Raw genomic sequence first — 16,510 nt, forward strand, 5'->3', positions numbered from 1 at the left:
GATTTTCTTCTCCTGGCTTCCTAAAATAAACAATTAACTTCAGCAATATCAGTAGAACTAAATTAAAAGGTCTCTCATTTCTCATCTGTTTTTCTCCTCTAAATTTATGCTGGTTTCTGCTTATCAAGTAAACTTTATCACACAAGTTAGGCCTTGTATTTATCGTGTCAATGAGTTTTCACTAGCAGAAACTAGACCTGTATTAATTCCATTGATTGGTGAGGATCCCATTTGGGAGAAAAAAGTGCTCAGAGGTCCTCTCAAAATAAAGTGATTTATTGCTTCATGAGTAAAAACCAATTCAATTATGTTTCATTTTGTATTTTTCTGCAGATTCTTAAAATTATTTTACTGAAAACCTTTTGGTAAAAGGTTACGGTCATGATATTAGCCATCTCTGCAAAATAATACTAGTCTAAAAAGTTTATCAGGAAATAGGACTCCAGTACTATGTTGATTAAAAAAAAATTTTTTTTGGCCTGGTACGGTGGCTCACACCTGTAATCCCAGCACTTTGCTGAGGCAGGCACATCGCCTGAGCTCAGGAGTTTGAGACCAGCCTGGGCAACATGGCGAAACCCTGTTCTACCAAAAATACAAAAATTAGCCAAGTGTACTGGCATACATATGTGGTCCCAGCTACTCAGAAGGCTGAGGTGAGAGGATGGCTTGAGCCTAGGATGCACTGGTTGCAGTAAGCTGAGATCGTGCCACTGCACTTCAGCCTGGGTGACAGAGTGAAACCCTGTCTCAAAAATTAAAAAAAAAAAAAAAGAAAAAAGAAAACAAAATTTTTAAGTGTATCAGGAAAGGCTACCATCACATGAGTTTTACTTAAAATTTAAAATGCAACCAATAACAACTCTTCTATACTTTGTAATATTACCAGCTGTCCATTCAAAAGTACCAGTACTTCAATTTTAAAATCAGATGGAATAGTCCCTGGATTAATGTTTAAATCACTGTACCTATAACTGATGAGAAATTTTAACAACCTAAGCATTCAACAGAAAAGGATTATTTTAGAAAATCACGTATCAAAAATGCAAGCAGTTAATATTATCAATATAATGAAGACACCAACACTGACAAATTCTACCTAACATTCTCTCCAGCTCTGTGGCACTTAATGTGTAGCATACCCATCCATATGTTTATTTTTATCATCTATTTATCCATTCTCCCTTTATCCCCTATAGCGTTTTAGTTCTGTGAGGGCAGAAATTTTTTTTCCTTTGAGACAGGCTGTCGCTCCAGGGTGGAGTGCAGTGGCATGCTCACTGAGGCTCACCGCAGCCTCAACCTCCCAGGCCCAAGCGATCCTCCCACATCTACTTCCTAGGTAGCTAGAACCACAAGCAAATGCCACCACAGCTGGCCATTTATTGAAGTTTTCGTAGTGACAGGGTCTCCCTATGTGTTCCAGACTGGTCTAGAACTCACTCCTAGGCTCAAGTGATCCTCCCACCTCAGCCTCCCAAAGTGCTGGAATTACAGGTGTGAGTCACCACACCCAGCCATGAGGGCAGAGATTTTCATCTAGTTTTTTTCAGTGCTGAATTCTCAGTATCTGGAGCAAGGGTCCCCAGCCCGGGCTGCGGACCAGTCTGTGGCCTGTTAGGAACTGGGCCATACAGCAGGAGGTGAGCAGCAAGTCTGATCAGCAGCAGCATTAGGTTCTCATAGGAGCAAAAACGCTACTGTGAACTGTGCATGCAAGGGATCTAGATTGTACATTCTTTATGAGAATCTAATGCCTAATGATCTGAGTTGGAACAGTTTCATCCCAAAACCATTCCTCCCCCCGATCAGTGGAAAAACTGTCTTCCACAAAACCGGTCCCTGGTGTCAAAAAGGTTGAGGACTGCTGGTCTAGAGCAATGCCTAGCATATAGCAGATGTTCAATACACATTAGTTGAATTCACTGAATGAATACACAATAACTGAAAAAAGATGTTGAACATACTACACCATTTGACTTGATGGTGTGGTAAGCTTGTGGGCAATACTGTTTTTATTTGAAATACTATCAACATTATCCAAAGTTTTGTTGGGTACATTTCTTCTACACATTTACACCTATACTGGCCTGTTTCTGAAGTCTTCAAATAAGGCACAGAAGCACTTCAAAATACATTAAATATATACATACTTGCTTAAATTTCTTTCCTTTGGAGTCTACTTTGTAGTTAAATCATATCCAGGGAAAACAATGTATGTTATCAGAGAAGTTTCCCCTAACAATTCCTTCAAGTACTGTAATATTTTCTGGAAATGTTCTAACTAATCCACAAAACTGCTAGCTATGTTTTCTACCAAAACACAACGGATAAGCAGTTGAACTAATCATTATGGTCTAAACCAGAAGTTGTCAACATCTGACAAATGAACAGCTGTCATGACTTTGGGGAAGACAGTGCCTATGGTAAAGCTAAACATCCTACAGTACACAACCCCCATGGCAAAAAATTATCAAGCCCAAAATCAACAGTACCAAGGCTGTGAAACCCTAGTCTAAATGAAAGGTTTAACCACACCAGTGAATGCACTGTCCTGCTACCACAGAGAAATGAAACCACTTTTTAAAAACAAAAGCTGAAATGCAACTGCAACAGTGTTTCTTTCATGGTCTTAAAAGCAGTAACTGTCATGTATTTGTGAACATTAAAATATTATCATATTATTTATCTACAGCTGGGTGCCATGGCTCATGCCTGTAATTCCAGCACTCTGGGAGGCCAAGGTGGGTGGATCACTTGAGGTCAGGAGTTCGAGATCAGCCTGACCAACATGGTGAAACCCCATCTCTACTAAAAATACAAAAATTAGCTGGGTATGGTAGCACACACCTGTAGTCCCAGCTACTCAGGAGGCTGAAGCACGAGAATCACTTAAACCTGCAGAGGTTGCAGTAAGCCAAGGTGGTCCCACTGCACTCCAGCCTAGGCGACAGAGCAAGACTCTGTCTCAAAAAATAAAAGAAACAAACAAAATTATCTACAGTAAATGGAGAGGAACCTCTGTTCAGAGATCTAGACATCTTCCCAAAAGAATAACTAAATGAATGAATGAAAAGATGATATTACAACACAAATGCAAATATCACCTCAAATACTACCACACCTAGCAGAATAGCTATTAAAGAAATGGGTGTATATGTGAGTATATGTGCACACATACATATACATGCCAATGATTATATATGTGTAAGTGGAACACAGAAGAAAACAGTGAATTTCTCATATTAAACATGAAAGCACTTATGGACCATAAGCATTTTTGCATGTCTTAAATTCCTTCACAAGTGAATGTTAGCATAAGAATAATTAACAAGATGTGTATTGTAATTCCATGAATGTCAACATGGTACATGGTGCTATCATAATTTTAAATGAAAACCAGGCCTTGGCTAAGACTGATACTTTTTCAAATAGGGTAAATGCACGATTTTTGAAAGAAAAGAAGGGGTAAGATTGGTTTACAGTTTATGATCAGAAAGTTGAGTCTTTGAAGAGGAACTTAGTTGTCCCAATAGTACATGATGCTGTCATAATTTTAAATGAAAACCAGGCCAAGTACAACGGCTCACTCCTATAATCCCAATGCTTTGGGAAACTGAGACAAGAGGATCACTTGAGCTCAGGAGTTCAAGACCTGCCTGGGCAACATAGCAAGATCTTGTCTCTCCAAAAAAATAAAAAATTTAAAAAAATTAGCCAGGCAAGGTGGTGCGCCCCTGTAGTCCCAGCTACTCAGGAGGCTGAGGCAGGAGGATCACTTGAGCCCTGGAGATCAACGCTGTAGTGAGCTAGGATCACACCACTGCACTCCAGCCTGGCCGACAGAGCAAGAACATTTAAAAAAACAAAACAAAAACAAAACAAAAAACAACAAATAAATGAAAACCAATTGAAATGACGATCCTAGTGAAAAATAAATACCTTCTGATAGATACTACCAGTGAGTCAATGACTTTGCTTCCATTAAATCTCATTGCAATTATTAATTTATAAATTTTCATTCAGGACTGAAAGATTATCTGACTCTTGCAACTTTAAATATATGTCTGCAATTCAGCTAACAGAGAGAACATGGAAACCTATCACTATAAAGAGAATGGCTCTAGAGTTATTTAAAAAGGCTCATAAAACCTTTATCATAATGGTTTCAGTTCATATTTAATAAATGCAAAATGCTTATTAGGTGTCTCAACATAAACATTTGAAAACATTCCTGTAATAATAAAATGAATTCAAAAATTCAAAACAAAAAACCGTAATTTTGGGGGGAGAAAAATTAAATTGATGAATTGAAAAAAGGGGAGCCTTACTAATAACATTTTGCTTTAAAACCTGTTTTTTGATCCAGATTATAGAGTAAAAGAACAGAACTGAATCAGGTTACCCATTCCTGAATATAGCAAGTTCAAAGTGAGCCTTACGATTTAGCTGTACAGAAAACATGTGTAAGAGGGTCACAGAATATCTTTGCATTGACCTTTATACATAAATCAAAGACACCTAACTAACTTAGGCTCACAGTTTAAAATTTAAGAAAAAGACAGATAAACATTTTCAAAAGAAAATACACTTTCTCTGACAACATAATACTTAAGGATATATACACACATATTATAGAATGCCCAGCTGTGGTAGAGATAGGCATAAAGGAAGTAGTTATAATTTCTTAGCATAACTGAATTTCTTTAGAAGCCCCGATTCAAAAAATAAATGAACTCCATAATACCGAAAAAGCCTGAAAAGGTATACAATTCAAGAAAAATATAATGTTGTATGCCAACTTTATACATTTTCCTATATAATGAAGCATGTCCCTCCATTACATATATATGATTACCATTTGGCTCTAGGAACAGAAGCATTTCCTCACTTCTTGGTTCTTTGACCTTTCTGCTGCCTCTACCACTATTTTTCCCGTTCCTATTCCACTCTAGCTAAGCACTACTTTTTAGTCACCACCAAAAAAACCTAAAAAAGATAAATCTTTTTTTGTTTCTTTGGCTTAGAGTCTGATATTCAATTTGATATTCATTTCCTTTAGGTAAGTGTCCAAGAACAAGTTTTAGGTATATTCCAAGCCTAGAATCAAAGTTATCTTCTTGCTTTTGCTAGGAAATTCTATCAAACCAGGGATAAGAAACCTTAATAGTGGTAATATCTCCACTAAGCAACACCTTTGCCTACTATTGGACATTGTGCCACCACACACATTACCTTACATAAATTTCTTTTCCTTTTGATGACCCCTCCCTACTCCTTGTTCTTGTCCTGTCTCCTCCCTTCCCTCTTCTTCACCCTGTATCTTAGGCTAGTAAGACCAATAACAAAAAGTAAACAGTACTAGAGGGATCCAGGAAGTTGCCTTTCCTTTGACAAGATCATACAGCCCCAAAAAGCAAAAGAGAAAATAACAAATTAATCTCTAAAATACTATACTCACTGCTTACATGTCAAGATTTCTAAAAGGTAAAGACTAGGAAATTAACAACAAATGACTGATTGATATGTATCAAATTATGTTACCTTGAGAAAGCTGCATCAAGTGAATATGTAAACTGCCAGGGATAACAGGTTCAGGAAGTTCTTGAAGAAAAAATCTAAGAAGGCTAATAGCTGAGGGAACATCTGCTTCCTTAACCAAATCCACCTCTTCTCCGCTGTCGTATCTCTGCCGAAGCCACTCCACGGTCTCAGCATTTCCATTGACTTGAAAAAGTCCTTGTTGCTCCAGACCTCCTACATTAGTTCAAGGCAATCATTCAATAAGCTGCAAAGTCAACTGCTTGACCATATATATTCATTCTCCTATTAACTTAAAATACTCATACTTTTGGAAAGCCTTTCTTGGCTCCCATGACTTGACTAAAAACCTTCAAATTATACATCTAGAAACATACTATCTCTGTTCTAAGGGATATTCCATTTTATCCCACCCCTTATATCCATTAAAAATATTCCTATCACCCCCACTAAAACTTGTTCTAGGCTGGGCAACTGTCATTTTAAGTATATGAACTTAAGTAAAAATCACACTAAAATATTAAAAAGAATTTCTAGTTTTTCCTGTTTTGGACTTTCCATACAAAAAAAAAAAATTAAAAATCCAAGGTCAAAAAGGGGTAAGTTGTGTTTATTAAAACAAAAGCTAGCCCTCAAAGTAAGGAAATGTATACCATGTTCCTCAATATAGTCCACAACGTGGCGGACTATGAATGGAACCTCATTGTCTGGATGTCCTCCCTGCTGCAGCTCATCAAGTGGAATTCCAAATATTTTGTTAGCAAGAACGGAGTTGCAGTTACTCAAGGAAGGGGAGGAGCTCTTCCTCATATCTTTTTTGCAGCCAGAAATCAAAGCTGTCTTTTCTGCCAAATGAAAGACAAAAAAAAAAAGACTATAATGATTAACAGGTGGCAATATGACTAGATACATTAAAGAAAAATGCTTTACACCTGAATGTGTTCTCGTCTATTTAAATATGTTCCAGTTAGCAGGCCCATAGTGTGTTCTACAGATGAAGTTCAGTACAATTATCTAAACACATTCCCTATTACGAAGAGTTAGCGCTGAATGCTCCCTTTAGTGCTTGCATACTTATCAAACAATAGCAAAGTTCATCATCAAAGATTTAGGAAGAGGCATTAATGTCCCAAAGACAAATTAAGGATCAAATTTGGCTCCAAGAAAACCTTTACTAAACAAGCTTATTAATGACACAGGTAAATCCAAACCCATTCTGGACTGTGCCATATAAAGCTCATCTAATCCCTCAATTCATAAATCCAAACAGGAGAGAACCCTTTTTAGAAAGTGATGATCTAATAACCACTTTTTATAAATGATGGGCTAATAAGAACAAGATTAATGAGTTCTTATTTCTACATGATAGAGCAGCTGTAATATACATATATATATTTTTTGAAATGGAGTGGAGTCTCGCTCTATTGCCCAGGCTGGAGTGCAGTGGCCTGATCTCGACTCACTGCAAGCTCCACCTCCTGGGTTCATGCCATTCTCCTGCCTCAGCCTCCAGAGTAGCTGGGACTACGAGCGCCCGCCACCACACCTGGCTAATTTTTTTGTATTTGTAGTAGAGACGGGGTTTCACCGTGTTAGCCAGGATGGTCTCCATCTCCCGACCTCGTGATCTGCCCGTCTCGGCCTCCCAAAGTGCTGGGATTACAGGCGTGAGCCACTGCACCCAGCCTGTAATACATTTTTGTAAAAAAGAAATTTTTCATTTCTCAACATCAACTTTCAATAAGAGATGTCCTCTTATCAACACTGTTATTTCTTTTCATTTTTTGACACAGAGTTTCACTCTTTTTTCCCAGGTTGGAGTGCAATGGTGCAATCTCAGCTCACTGCAACCTCCACCTCCTGGGTTCAGGTGATTCTCCTGCCTCAGCCTCCCATGTAGCTGGGATTACAGGTGTGCGCCACCATGCCCGGCTAATTTTGCATTTTTAGTAGAGATGGGTTTCACCGTGTTGGCCGGGCTGGTCTTGAACTCCTGACCTTAGGTGATCTGCCCAAAGCACTGGGATTATAGGCACACATCGTCGCGCCTGGCCTTAACAGTGTTATTTCATAATTATCCATAATAAAAAGTTTCAGAACCATCTAGTTCAGAAGAAATAGTTATTTGTCCTAATTTTGTAGGAATTGTGATCAGTAAAGTGGGAGAAAACAATGTCTCAGATGGCCATTTCCAATATCTGACACATAAGAGAACAAGTAATCCCAAGAAAAATTTATTTTCTAAAATAAACACATTACACATTTATTACTTTATGTAGGAAAAGAGTATTTGTAAAAGAAAGAAAAACTCAAAGGTTGATAATGAACAACATGACACCAGCTGGTCTTTTTTCCATCACCCCAGAAAAACAATTTCTTTCACACTGCGAGAGAAAGATAGCAAATCACAAAGATAAGTCTACTAAAATTCATAAGTTTACAAAAATAAGGTCCACTGGATCAAGTGTATACCCACTGGATCAAGAATGTCACAACATGACTAGGAAACAATGCAGCCAACTTAAAAGAAAACATTAACTTAAGATAGCAAAATGCCATACATTTACATAGTCTCAGACAAGCAACATCCATTCTTCGACGTATCTGGTGCCAGCTAAGAACTATAAAACCTCAAGTTAAATCAAATAGCAGCCACAGGGGCAAGTTCCAAAACCTCTATGGATTTATAGAGCAGGAGATAGTTACCATTTTGAAAACTTACCTTTCAGGACTTAAATACCTAAGTTTAAAAAATGGCTTCTGCACCAGCTACCCTCACTGAGCAAGCATTCTTTTGTCATTTATGGCTGTTTGAGATTATGGCAGAAGATCAGCCTGTAGTTCCTCATTGAAGAAATGCAGAACTCGATCAGTACTTCAGCAGTTAATCTACAAGATAAAAACAATTACTTCAATTCCCCACAACATCTTTAACTGTCAGAAGAGACTATTAACAGAAGCAGCAGTAAAGTCCTCTTAAGACATTACCTATATTGAAAGTTATTCTTCTGTCTGAAAAATGTATCTGTAACCTAAAGGCAATACCTTGCAAAGGTTTCAGATGATGATGGAAAACTGGAGAAGAATCTTTCTGCTGAAGATAAATAAATAAACGAATTGCAGAGGATATGTGACAGGACACATCTTCAAGGACTACACCATTCAAATAATCCATTTTCCTCAATTATGTGCAGACACCCTACCCCATCCCATTCCTTACTCACTTCCTCACATACTCAGAACTAAACATGGAAGTATTTTCAAAAGATCAAAGAATCAAAGATATGATTTAAGCTTGCCATTATACTTAAGTACTTTCTTCTTTTTTTGTATACAACATAGTGGTTGTCTGAGCTCCCTAATTTAGAGAAGCGATAGCATATGTTGGAAAAGAGCAAAAAGAACAGACCCAGAAAGGTTTAGATTCAAATACTAACTCCATCATTTTGTAGATACATGATGGTGAACAACTTCCATGTCTCTGAGCCTAGGTTTCTTTATATAAAATAAGAAACCACCTGTACAGGCCAGGTGCATTGGCTCATGGCTATAATCCCAGCACTTTGAAAGGCCAAGGTGGGAGGATCACTTGAGCCCAGGAGTTTGAGACCAGCCTGGGCAATATAGTGAGACCCCCCCTCTACAAAAAAAATTTAGATATTAGCCAGGTATAGTAGTGCCTGTAGTCCCAGCTACTTGGAAGGCTGAGGTGGGAGGATCACTTCTGCCAGGAGGTGGAGGCTGCAATGGGCTGTGTTTGCACCACTGCACTCCAGCCTGGGCAACAAAGTGAGACCCTGTCTCAAAAAAAAAAAAAAGAATAATACCTATACAGCTGTTAAGTTTAACTGAGATAACAAGAGAACTAGTCTCCTCTCTCTTGTTTGCATAATGCTAAAAGACCAGCAATTAGACTAGGGAGAGAGAGGGGAACTTGTTTGGTAAAATGTTTAATACTTAATCTCATCATCTTCTGTGAATTCTAATGGTATTATTATCCTCTGTGAATTCTAGTCATCTATTAACAAATCTTTTAATAAGCTCAGTAAACTACACTGCAGGACTCTGCCCAAGAAACTTCAGGTAAGCAGGAGAGTAATATCAATCAGTGTGGTTTTCAAATAAGTGCTATTAGTAACATACACCTCCAGGAGGAACATTAAAAACTGAAGGTAAGGAAAACCACATTCCCACAACAAATCTTTTAGTGGATAATTAGTTGCAAAACATCCTGAAATGCCTGCTAAAACATGTAGTTAATCTACCTATCTACCCATTTGAAAACAACTTCAAAGTTAACTTCAGAGATAAGGTATTTAACAGACTTACATTAAAAGTCAAGCTGATACCCTCATGACATAAAGGGGGATGAAAACTCACTACAAAAGTCTGTCAGGGAGCAAGTTCTATACATCACTAAAATGGCTACTCAGTGTTTAGAATGCTTCGTTAATGAAACCAAGAACCTATTTTCTTTTTTCCTTTTTTTTGAGACAGAGTCTCACTCTGTCACCCAGGCTGGACTGCAGTGGTGCAATTATGGCTCACTGCAGCCTCAAACTCCTGGACCCAAGCAATCTCCTGCCTCAATCTCCCAAATTGCTGGGCCTACAGGCACACACCACCACGCCCAGCTGTATTTTTAGTAGAGAGGAAGTCTTCTGTTTCCCAGGCTGGTCTCAAACTCCTGGCCTCAAGGAATCTCTCCCACCTTGCTGGGATTACAGGCATAAGCCACTGCTCCCAGTCAGGAGCCTGTTATCTCATCTCATGTCCTCTACTACCCCCAACCTCTAACTGGACAACCTGAAAGCACATTTTCCTAAGGTGAGGCTAGGTAGGAATTTACGAATTCATCAGTAAAAATTTACCCTCAACAGTAGGAAAACAATCGAAGGCATCAATCTTTCTGACAACGAGCTTCTCCCTCTCCTGAGGATGATGATGGATATAGCAGCAACAAACATTAAATGAGCAGTTATTATATGCCAGGCAGTTTCATGAACTTTACATGTATTAAGGTATTCTTTAACCCTTAATTAGACATTGCAGAGGCTCACCAATTTACTCACAGTCCACCCAAATAATAAGGGTCAGAGGCAGAATATGAAACCAGAGAATGTGATTCTCAAAGTTCTTGAGCTCTTTCTTAATCGCTATACTATCTTTCCACGTAAATTATCACAACTTATAGTATGATAGAATGTCATAATCTGGTGCTCAAACTGGCCACAGTCTTTTTTCTTTTTTTTGAGACAGGCTGGAGTGCAGTGGCGTGATCACAGCTCACTGCAGCCTCAACCTCCCCGGGCCTACGTGAGCCTCCTACCTCAGCCTCTTGAGTAGACAGGCATGGGCCACCACACCCAGCTAATTTTTATAATTTTTGTAAAAATGAGGTTTCACCACATTACCCAGGCTGGTCTTGAACTCCTGGGCTCAGGCAATCCACCCACCCCAGCCTCCCAAGGTCCCGGGATTACAGGCATGATCCACCATGCCTGGCCTTATAGTCTTACATACATTTTAAGTCATCACTTATTTCTAGCTTGCGAACAGGTACTTCCAGAGGGCAGGCCTATGGTCTAAGCCCCAGCAGCTAATCTTTCACTTGGGACTTGTATCTAGAGCACACTGCTAAGAACTCTCAGACTGGAGAGTGGCCCAAGGTAACATTTCTGCAAACTGCAAAGTAGTTGACATTATTTAGTCCTGTTTCCTACCCCTTTCCAGAGCTTAAATCATGTAAACACTCCCTTCACATCTGTGGTGGGTTGAGTAGTGTTCCCCGCAAACCTCATGTCCACCCAGAACCTCATAATGTGACTTTATCTGGAAATAAGGTCTTTGCAGGTATAATTAGTTAAGGATCTCAAGAGGAAATCATCCTAGATTTAGGGCAGGCCCTAAATCCAATGACTCGTGTCCTTATAAGAAGAGGACAAGATACACAGAGACACACAGAGAGAAAGAAGAGCATGTGAAGACACGGAGAAACTGGAGTTATACTGCCAGAAGTCAAGAAATGCCAGGAATCACCAGCAGCTGGAAGAGGCAAAGAAAGATTCTCCCCTAGAATCTGCCCTGTGGACACTTCGTTTTGGGCTTCTACCCTCCTAACTGTGAGAGAAAACTTCCTATTATTTTAGAGCCACCTAGTTTGTAGTAATTTGTCATGAAAGTCCTAGAAAATGAATGCAACACCTAAACTACAATATTACATTCTAAAAAAGAAAAAGGAAAACAGCAGCAGGCACCATATAAAAATATCCCAAAGAGCTCTAATAAAATGTCCTAGCAGATAGAATCAATAAAATGCAAAGAAAGCAGCAGTTCAATAAAAGGACTGACACAAGAGAATACAATGTGTGGACTTTAAAAATAACCAAGTATTTCCAAAAGCATACTGTTATAAATCCAAACAGCAAAATTATACACGTGTGTGTGTGTGTGTGTGTGTGTGTGTGTATACATATATACACACATACAGAGAGACAGAGAGAAAGGAGAGAGAGAAGGTTTTTTGGGTTTTTTTTGTTTGGTTGGTTTTTTTTTTTTTTTTGAGACAGAGTCTTACTCTGTCACCCAGGATGGAGTACAGCGGCACGATCTCAGCTCACTGCAATCTTTGTCTCCTGGGCTCAAGCAATTCTCATGCCTCAGCCTCCTGAGTAGCAGAGATTATAGGCACGTGACACCATGCACAGCTAATTTTTTTGTATTTTTTGGTAGAGATGGGGTTTCGCCATGTTGGCCAGGCTGATATCAAATTCCTGACCTCAGGTGATCTGCACACCGCAGCATTACAGGCATGAGCCACCACTCCCAGCCCCAAACAGCAAAATTATTTTAAATACAAGTGACAGTTGCCTAGTATGGTGTTGTTGACAAGGAATAGGAAATGATGTTGAATTTTACATCATATACCTCACCATGAGATAACGGTGATTACAAAGCTCTATATATACACATATATATACATATATATTTTCTTTGAGTCGAGGTCACACCCTGTTGCCCAGGCTGGAGTACAGTGGCCCAATCATGGCTCACTGTAGCCTCAAACTCCTGGGCTCAAGCAAACCTCCCATCTCAGCCTCCTAAATCACTGGGATTACAGGCATGAGCCACTACTCCTGGCCCAGAAACCATGCAATTAAACACCAATTATCAACAAAGTTGGGTAACATTCAAGAAAGCGTACCTTCATACACCAGCTATCAACCTAAGTTCTACAGGGACTCAAGGTACTTTTGCATTCCATTCAATTTCATTCACATATGCAAATATACACATACATAATAGCAGCAAACATACCCCTTTTTCACCCCATGGGCTGAAAAATTTAATACTGTTGAAATATCCATACAAACCAAAGTGGTCTACAGATTCAATGCACTCCCCATCAAAATTCCAACAACATTCTTCAAAGAAACAGAAAAAACAACCCAAATTTTGTATAAAAACATAAAAAACCTGATTAACACAAACAATCCTGAAGAAAATGAACAGAGCTGGAGGCATCACACTAGCCAACTTCCAAATATACTGCAGAGCTATATTAACCAAAACAGCATCTACAATCAACTGATTTTTGACAAATGAAACATACCTTTCTTAATAGCACAGAATCTTTACACTTTATCTACTAAAATCAGTAGTGGGGGCCTTTAAAAAGGGGTAGAGCACCAATATCAATACTATAGATAATAACAGCAGACAGTATTTGCCGGTTTCCCCTTCCACTATGATTATAAGTTTCCTGGGGCCTACCCAACCATGTAGAACTGTGAAACAATTAAACCTCTTTTCTTTATTCTGACAGTTCTTTATAGCAGTGGGAGAATGGACTAACACAATCGGGAAAATACCAAATCACTTAAATCTGTTATTAAGTTCATAGTCACTTTGCCATTAAGTAATTTATCAGATACAAAGTATAACTAACACAGAATTCAGGACTAGAAAGTTTTTAAATTAAAGAGGGCTCTATTGCTCAAAAGGGTGGGAATTTCACTGCCTTAAAAAATAAAACCAAAAAAAAAGTATAAGCTATTTCTTGCAACAATGTGGGAAATATTAATATACCTATTCCTAAGAATCTGTTCATCTACGTGCACTTTAACATATTATTTGAAGGAACAATCCTCCATGGTGATTCCACAAAACTACAATGAAAATGGAATCAAGCATATTTTGTAGGACTACAGTTGTCAAACTGTGGTATTAGATATAGCACATATATTTCACAGGTTACAATCACTATACGTAACACATTTCACCCATAGATGGCTCATTATTCCTCTCTTATTCAAAGTATTCAGATAAAAAGTGGTTACTCCTGGAGATAATCTATTGGCAAACAGCTTGGCTAATTTTGAGAAACTCTCAAAAGGGTTTTATGGACACAGTCAATTATCTTATAACCTCCAATCATGATGTCAAGCTATTCAAATCAGAACAAAAGTAATAAAGTCACATAAATGGATAAAAATCACTTGTGACTAAATCCTCTCATCTATCTTTCTAACTGATCCCCTTATTCTAAAATCGAATCAACATTCCCCTGGCACAAATAAATCATCTACACTAGAGTTTTTTAGAAAGGGTCCATCATTGTGCTGATCCTTGAGGAAGAGCTAATTTAGTAGATACTCACTTTGACTTAATAGAAAATCATGCAGATTAGTGGGCCAGTGACTTTGTGACTTTGGAGTGCATTTGGGAAAGGGAACCTGTTGGCAGCCATCTTGCTCTAGCTCATTACAAGCTTCTTTTTTTTTGGGGGGGGGAGCGGGGACAGAGTCTCACTCTGTCACCAGGCTGAAGTGGAGTGCAGTGGTACAATCTCGGCTCACGGCAACCTCAGCCTCCCGGGTTCAAGTGATTCTCCTGCCTCAGCCTCCAGAGTAGCTGGGACTACAGGTGCCCGCCACCCACGCCCGGCTAATTTCTGTAATTTTAGTAGAGACAGGGTTTCACTATGTTGGCCAGGATGGTCTCCATCTTTTGACCTCGTGATCCAGCCACCTCGGCCTCCCAAAGTGCTGGGATTACAGGCATGAGCCACTGCGCCCGGCCCACAAGCTAACTCTTTACTCAGGAGACAAGCATTTAAAGTGTCACCTTTCCTCATACCTTCCTAAGTAGGATTAAACATTCCTCTACCACTCTTCTCTGTTTTTTAAATGCTGATGTGTGAACCATATACAACTCTAGAACTGACTACTGGCAACTATTTCAAGAGGTCATCCTTGGGGAAGTTTCTTCAACTGTCTAAACACAGATACCTCATAGTCTCCCTGGCACTCCAAAGTCACTAGTCCACTAATTTGCATGATTTTCTATTAAGTCAAAGTGACTATTCGCTAAATTAGCGCCTCCCCAAAGTATCAGCACAATGATGGACCCTTTCTAAAAAACACTATAACTTAGATGATATAAAATACCTAAAAAAAGTCCGGCGCAGTGGCTCACACCTGTAACCTCAGCACTTTGGGAGGCCGAGGCAGGTTGATCATTTGAGGTCAGAAGTTCAAGACCAGCCTGGTGAAACCCGTCTCTACTAAAAATACAAAAAAATTAACTAGGTGTGGTGGTACACACCTGTAGTCTCAGCTACTCAGGAGGCTGAGGGAAGAGAATCCCTTGAATCCAGGAGGTGGAGGCTTCAGTGAGCCGAGATTGCACCACTGCACTCCAGGCTGGGTGACAGAGCAAGACTCCATCTCAAATAAATAACATATCTGAAAAAGCATATATATGTATTAGATAATGCATGTTCTAGTCAGTTGTGTGTGCATATAATCTCAATTTTGACAAATTTTGATTCTTCAAGACTCCTCCACTCTAGTAACCTTTCACTTTTTCTCCACTGAAAACATACACAGGCAAGGCCTACCAGACTGATAGGAGTAAGACGACTAGCTTATCATTTTTCATAGCTCGTTAATACAAAACTACAATACACTTCATTTTTTCAGGTAAGGGGTATTATGAGCAATTCCACAACTTGGTCTAGCCAAATAGGTCTCCTGAGATTAAAACATTTTTTTTTGCACAGACTTGTATAAAACACTGGAAAAAAAAATAATAAGGGAAGCTGGTACATGAAGAAAAAAGCAGTGGTTAAACTTTGTTTCTGTATCTTCCCCACTAGATTGTGAACTTTGACCATAAAATATGCAAAAAACGGCCAAGTGTTATGGCTCACACCTGTAATCCCAACACTTTGGGAGGCTGAGGTGGGCAGATCACCAAAGGTCAGGAGTTCAAGACCAGCCTGGCCAACATGGTGAAACTCCATTTCTACTAAAAATACAAAATTAGGCTGGGCACAGTGGCTTACGCCTATAATCCCAGCACTTTGAGAGGCCAATGTAGGCGGATCACCTGAGGTCAGGAATTCGAGATCAGCCTGGTCAACATGGTGAAACCCCATCTTTACAAAAAATACAAAAATTAGCCAGGCATGGGCCGGGTGCGGAGGCTCACGCCTGTAATCCCAGCACTTTGGGAGGCCGAGGCATAAAATACTTTCAATATTTCCTTCTCTAGTAGAAATCTAGTAAATGTCATTATCTTGTCAGTGTACCACATTTTCCTCAACCTAGGTCTTTTATACTTGCTAGTTCACTGACCTGAAACACTCTCCCAAGCTTCCTCCTTCCCATAATCAGCTCAAGTCCCACCCATCCCTGAAGAGGCTTTCTTCAACCCACTCAATTTAATGGTCTCATCTATTAATTCCTCTAGGCTGTAGCATTCCTTGGCTCCAAAATATTCGTCACAAGTTTTTTGTTTTGTTTTTTGAGACAGGGTCTCACTCTGTCCCCTAGGCTGGAATGTAATGACACGATCATAGCTCACTGCAGCCTCAAACTCCTGGGCTCAAGCAATCCTCCTGCCTCAGCCCCCTGAGTAGCTGGGACTACAGGAGCATGCCACCACGCCTGGCCTTTTTTTTTTT

The 16,510-nt window shown here is 39.3% G+C and overlaps 1 protein-coding gene across 4 annotated transcripts in view; it reads right to left on the reverse strand.

Annotated features, from left to right (window-relative positions):
* Window positions 1-16,510, reverse strand: part of FAM13B (family with sequence similarity 13, member B) — an 86,824-nt gene that overhangs the window by 64,300 nt on the left and 6,014 nt on the right. For 2 of the 4 annotated variants that reach the window (XM_011935277.1, XM_011935275.1), the window contains exons 2-4: window positions 8,264-8,430; window positions 6,195-6,386; window positions 5,545-5,757 (exon numbers count right to left, since the gene is read on the reverse strand). In XM_011935277.1, the coding sequence (XP_011790667.1) occupies window positions 5,545-5,757; window positions 6,195-6,351 (370 nt within the window). In that variant the 5' untranslated portion in view covers window positions 6,352-6,386; window positions 8,264-8,430. Of the gene's footprint in view, window positions 1-5,544; window positions 5,758-6,194; window positions 6,387-7,129; window positions 7,228-8,263; window positions 8,431-16,510 lie in introns of all 4 variants that reach the window. The other 2 variants (XM_011935276.1, XM_011935279.1) reach the window with 2 other exon arrangements.

The sequence above is a fragment of the Colobus angolensis genome, unplaced genomic scaffold (genome assembly GCF_000951035.1).
Source record: "Colobus angolensis palliatus isolate OR3802 unplaced genomic scaffold, Cang.pa_1.0 Scaffold142, whole genome shotgun sequence".
Lineage (NCBI taxonomy): Eukaryota > Metazoa > Chordata > Mammalia > Primates > Cercopithecidae > Colobus > Colobus angolensis.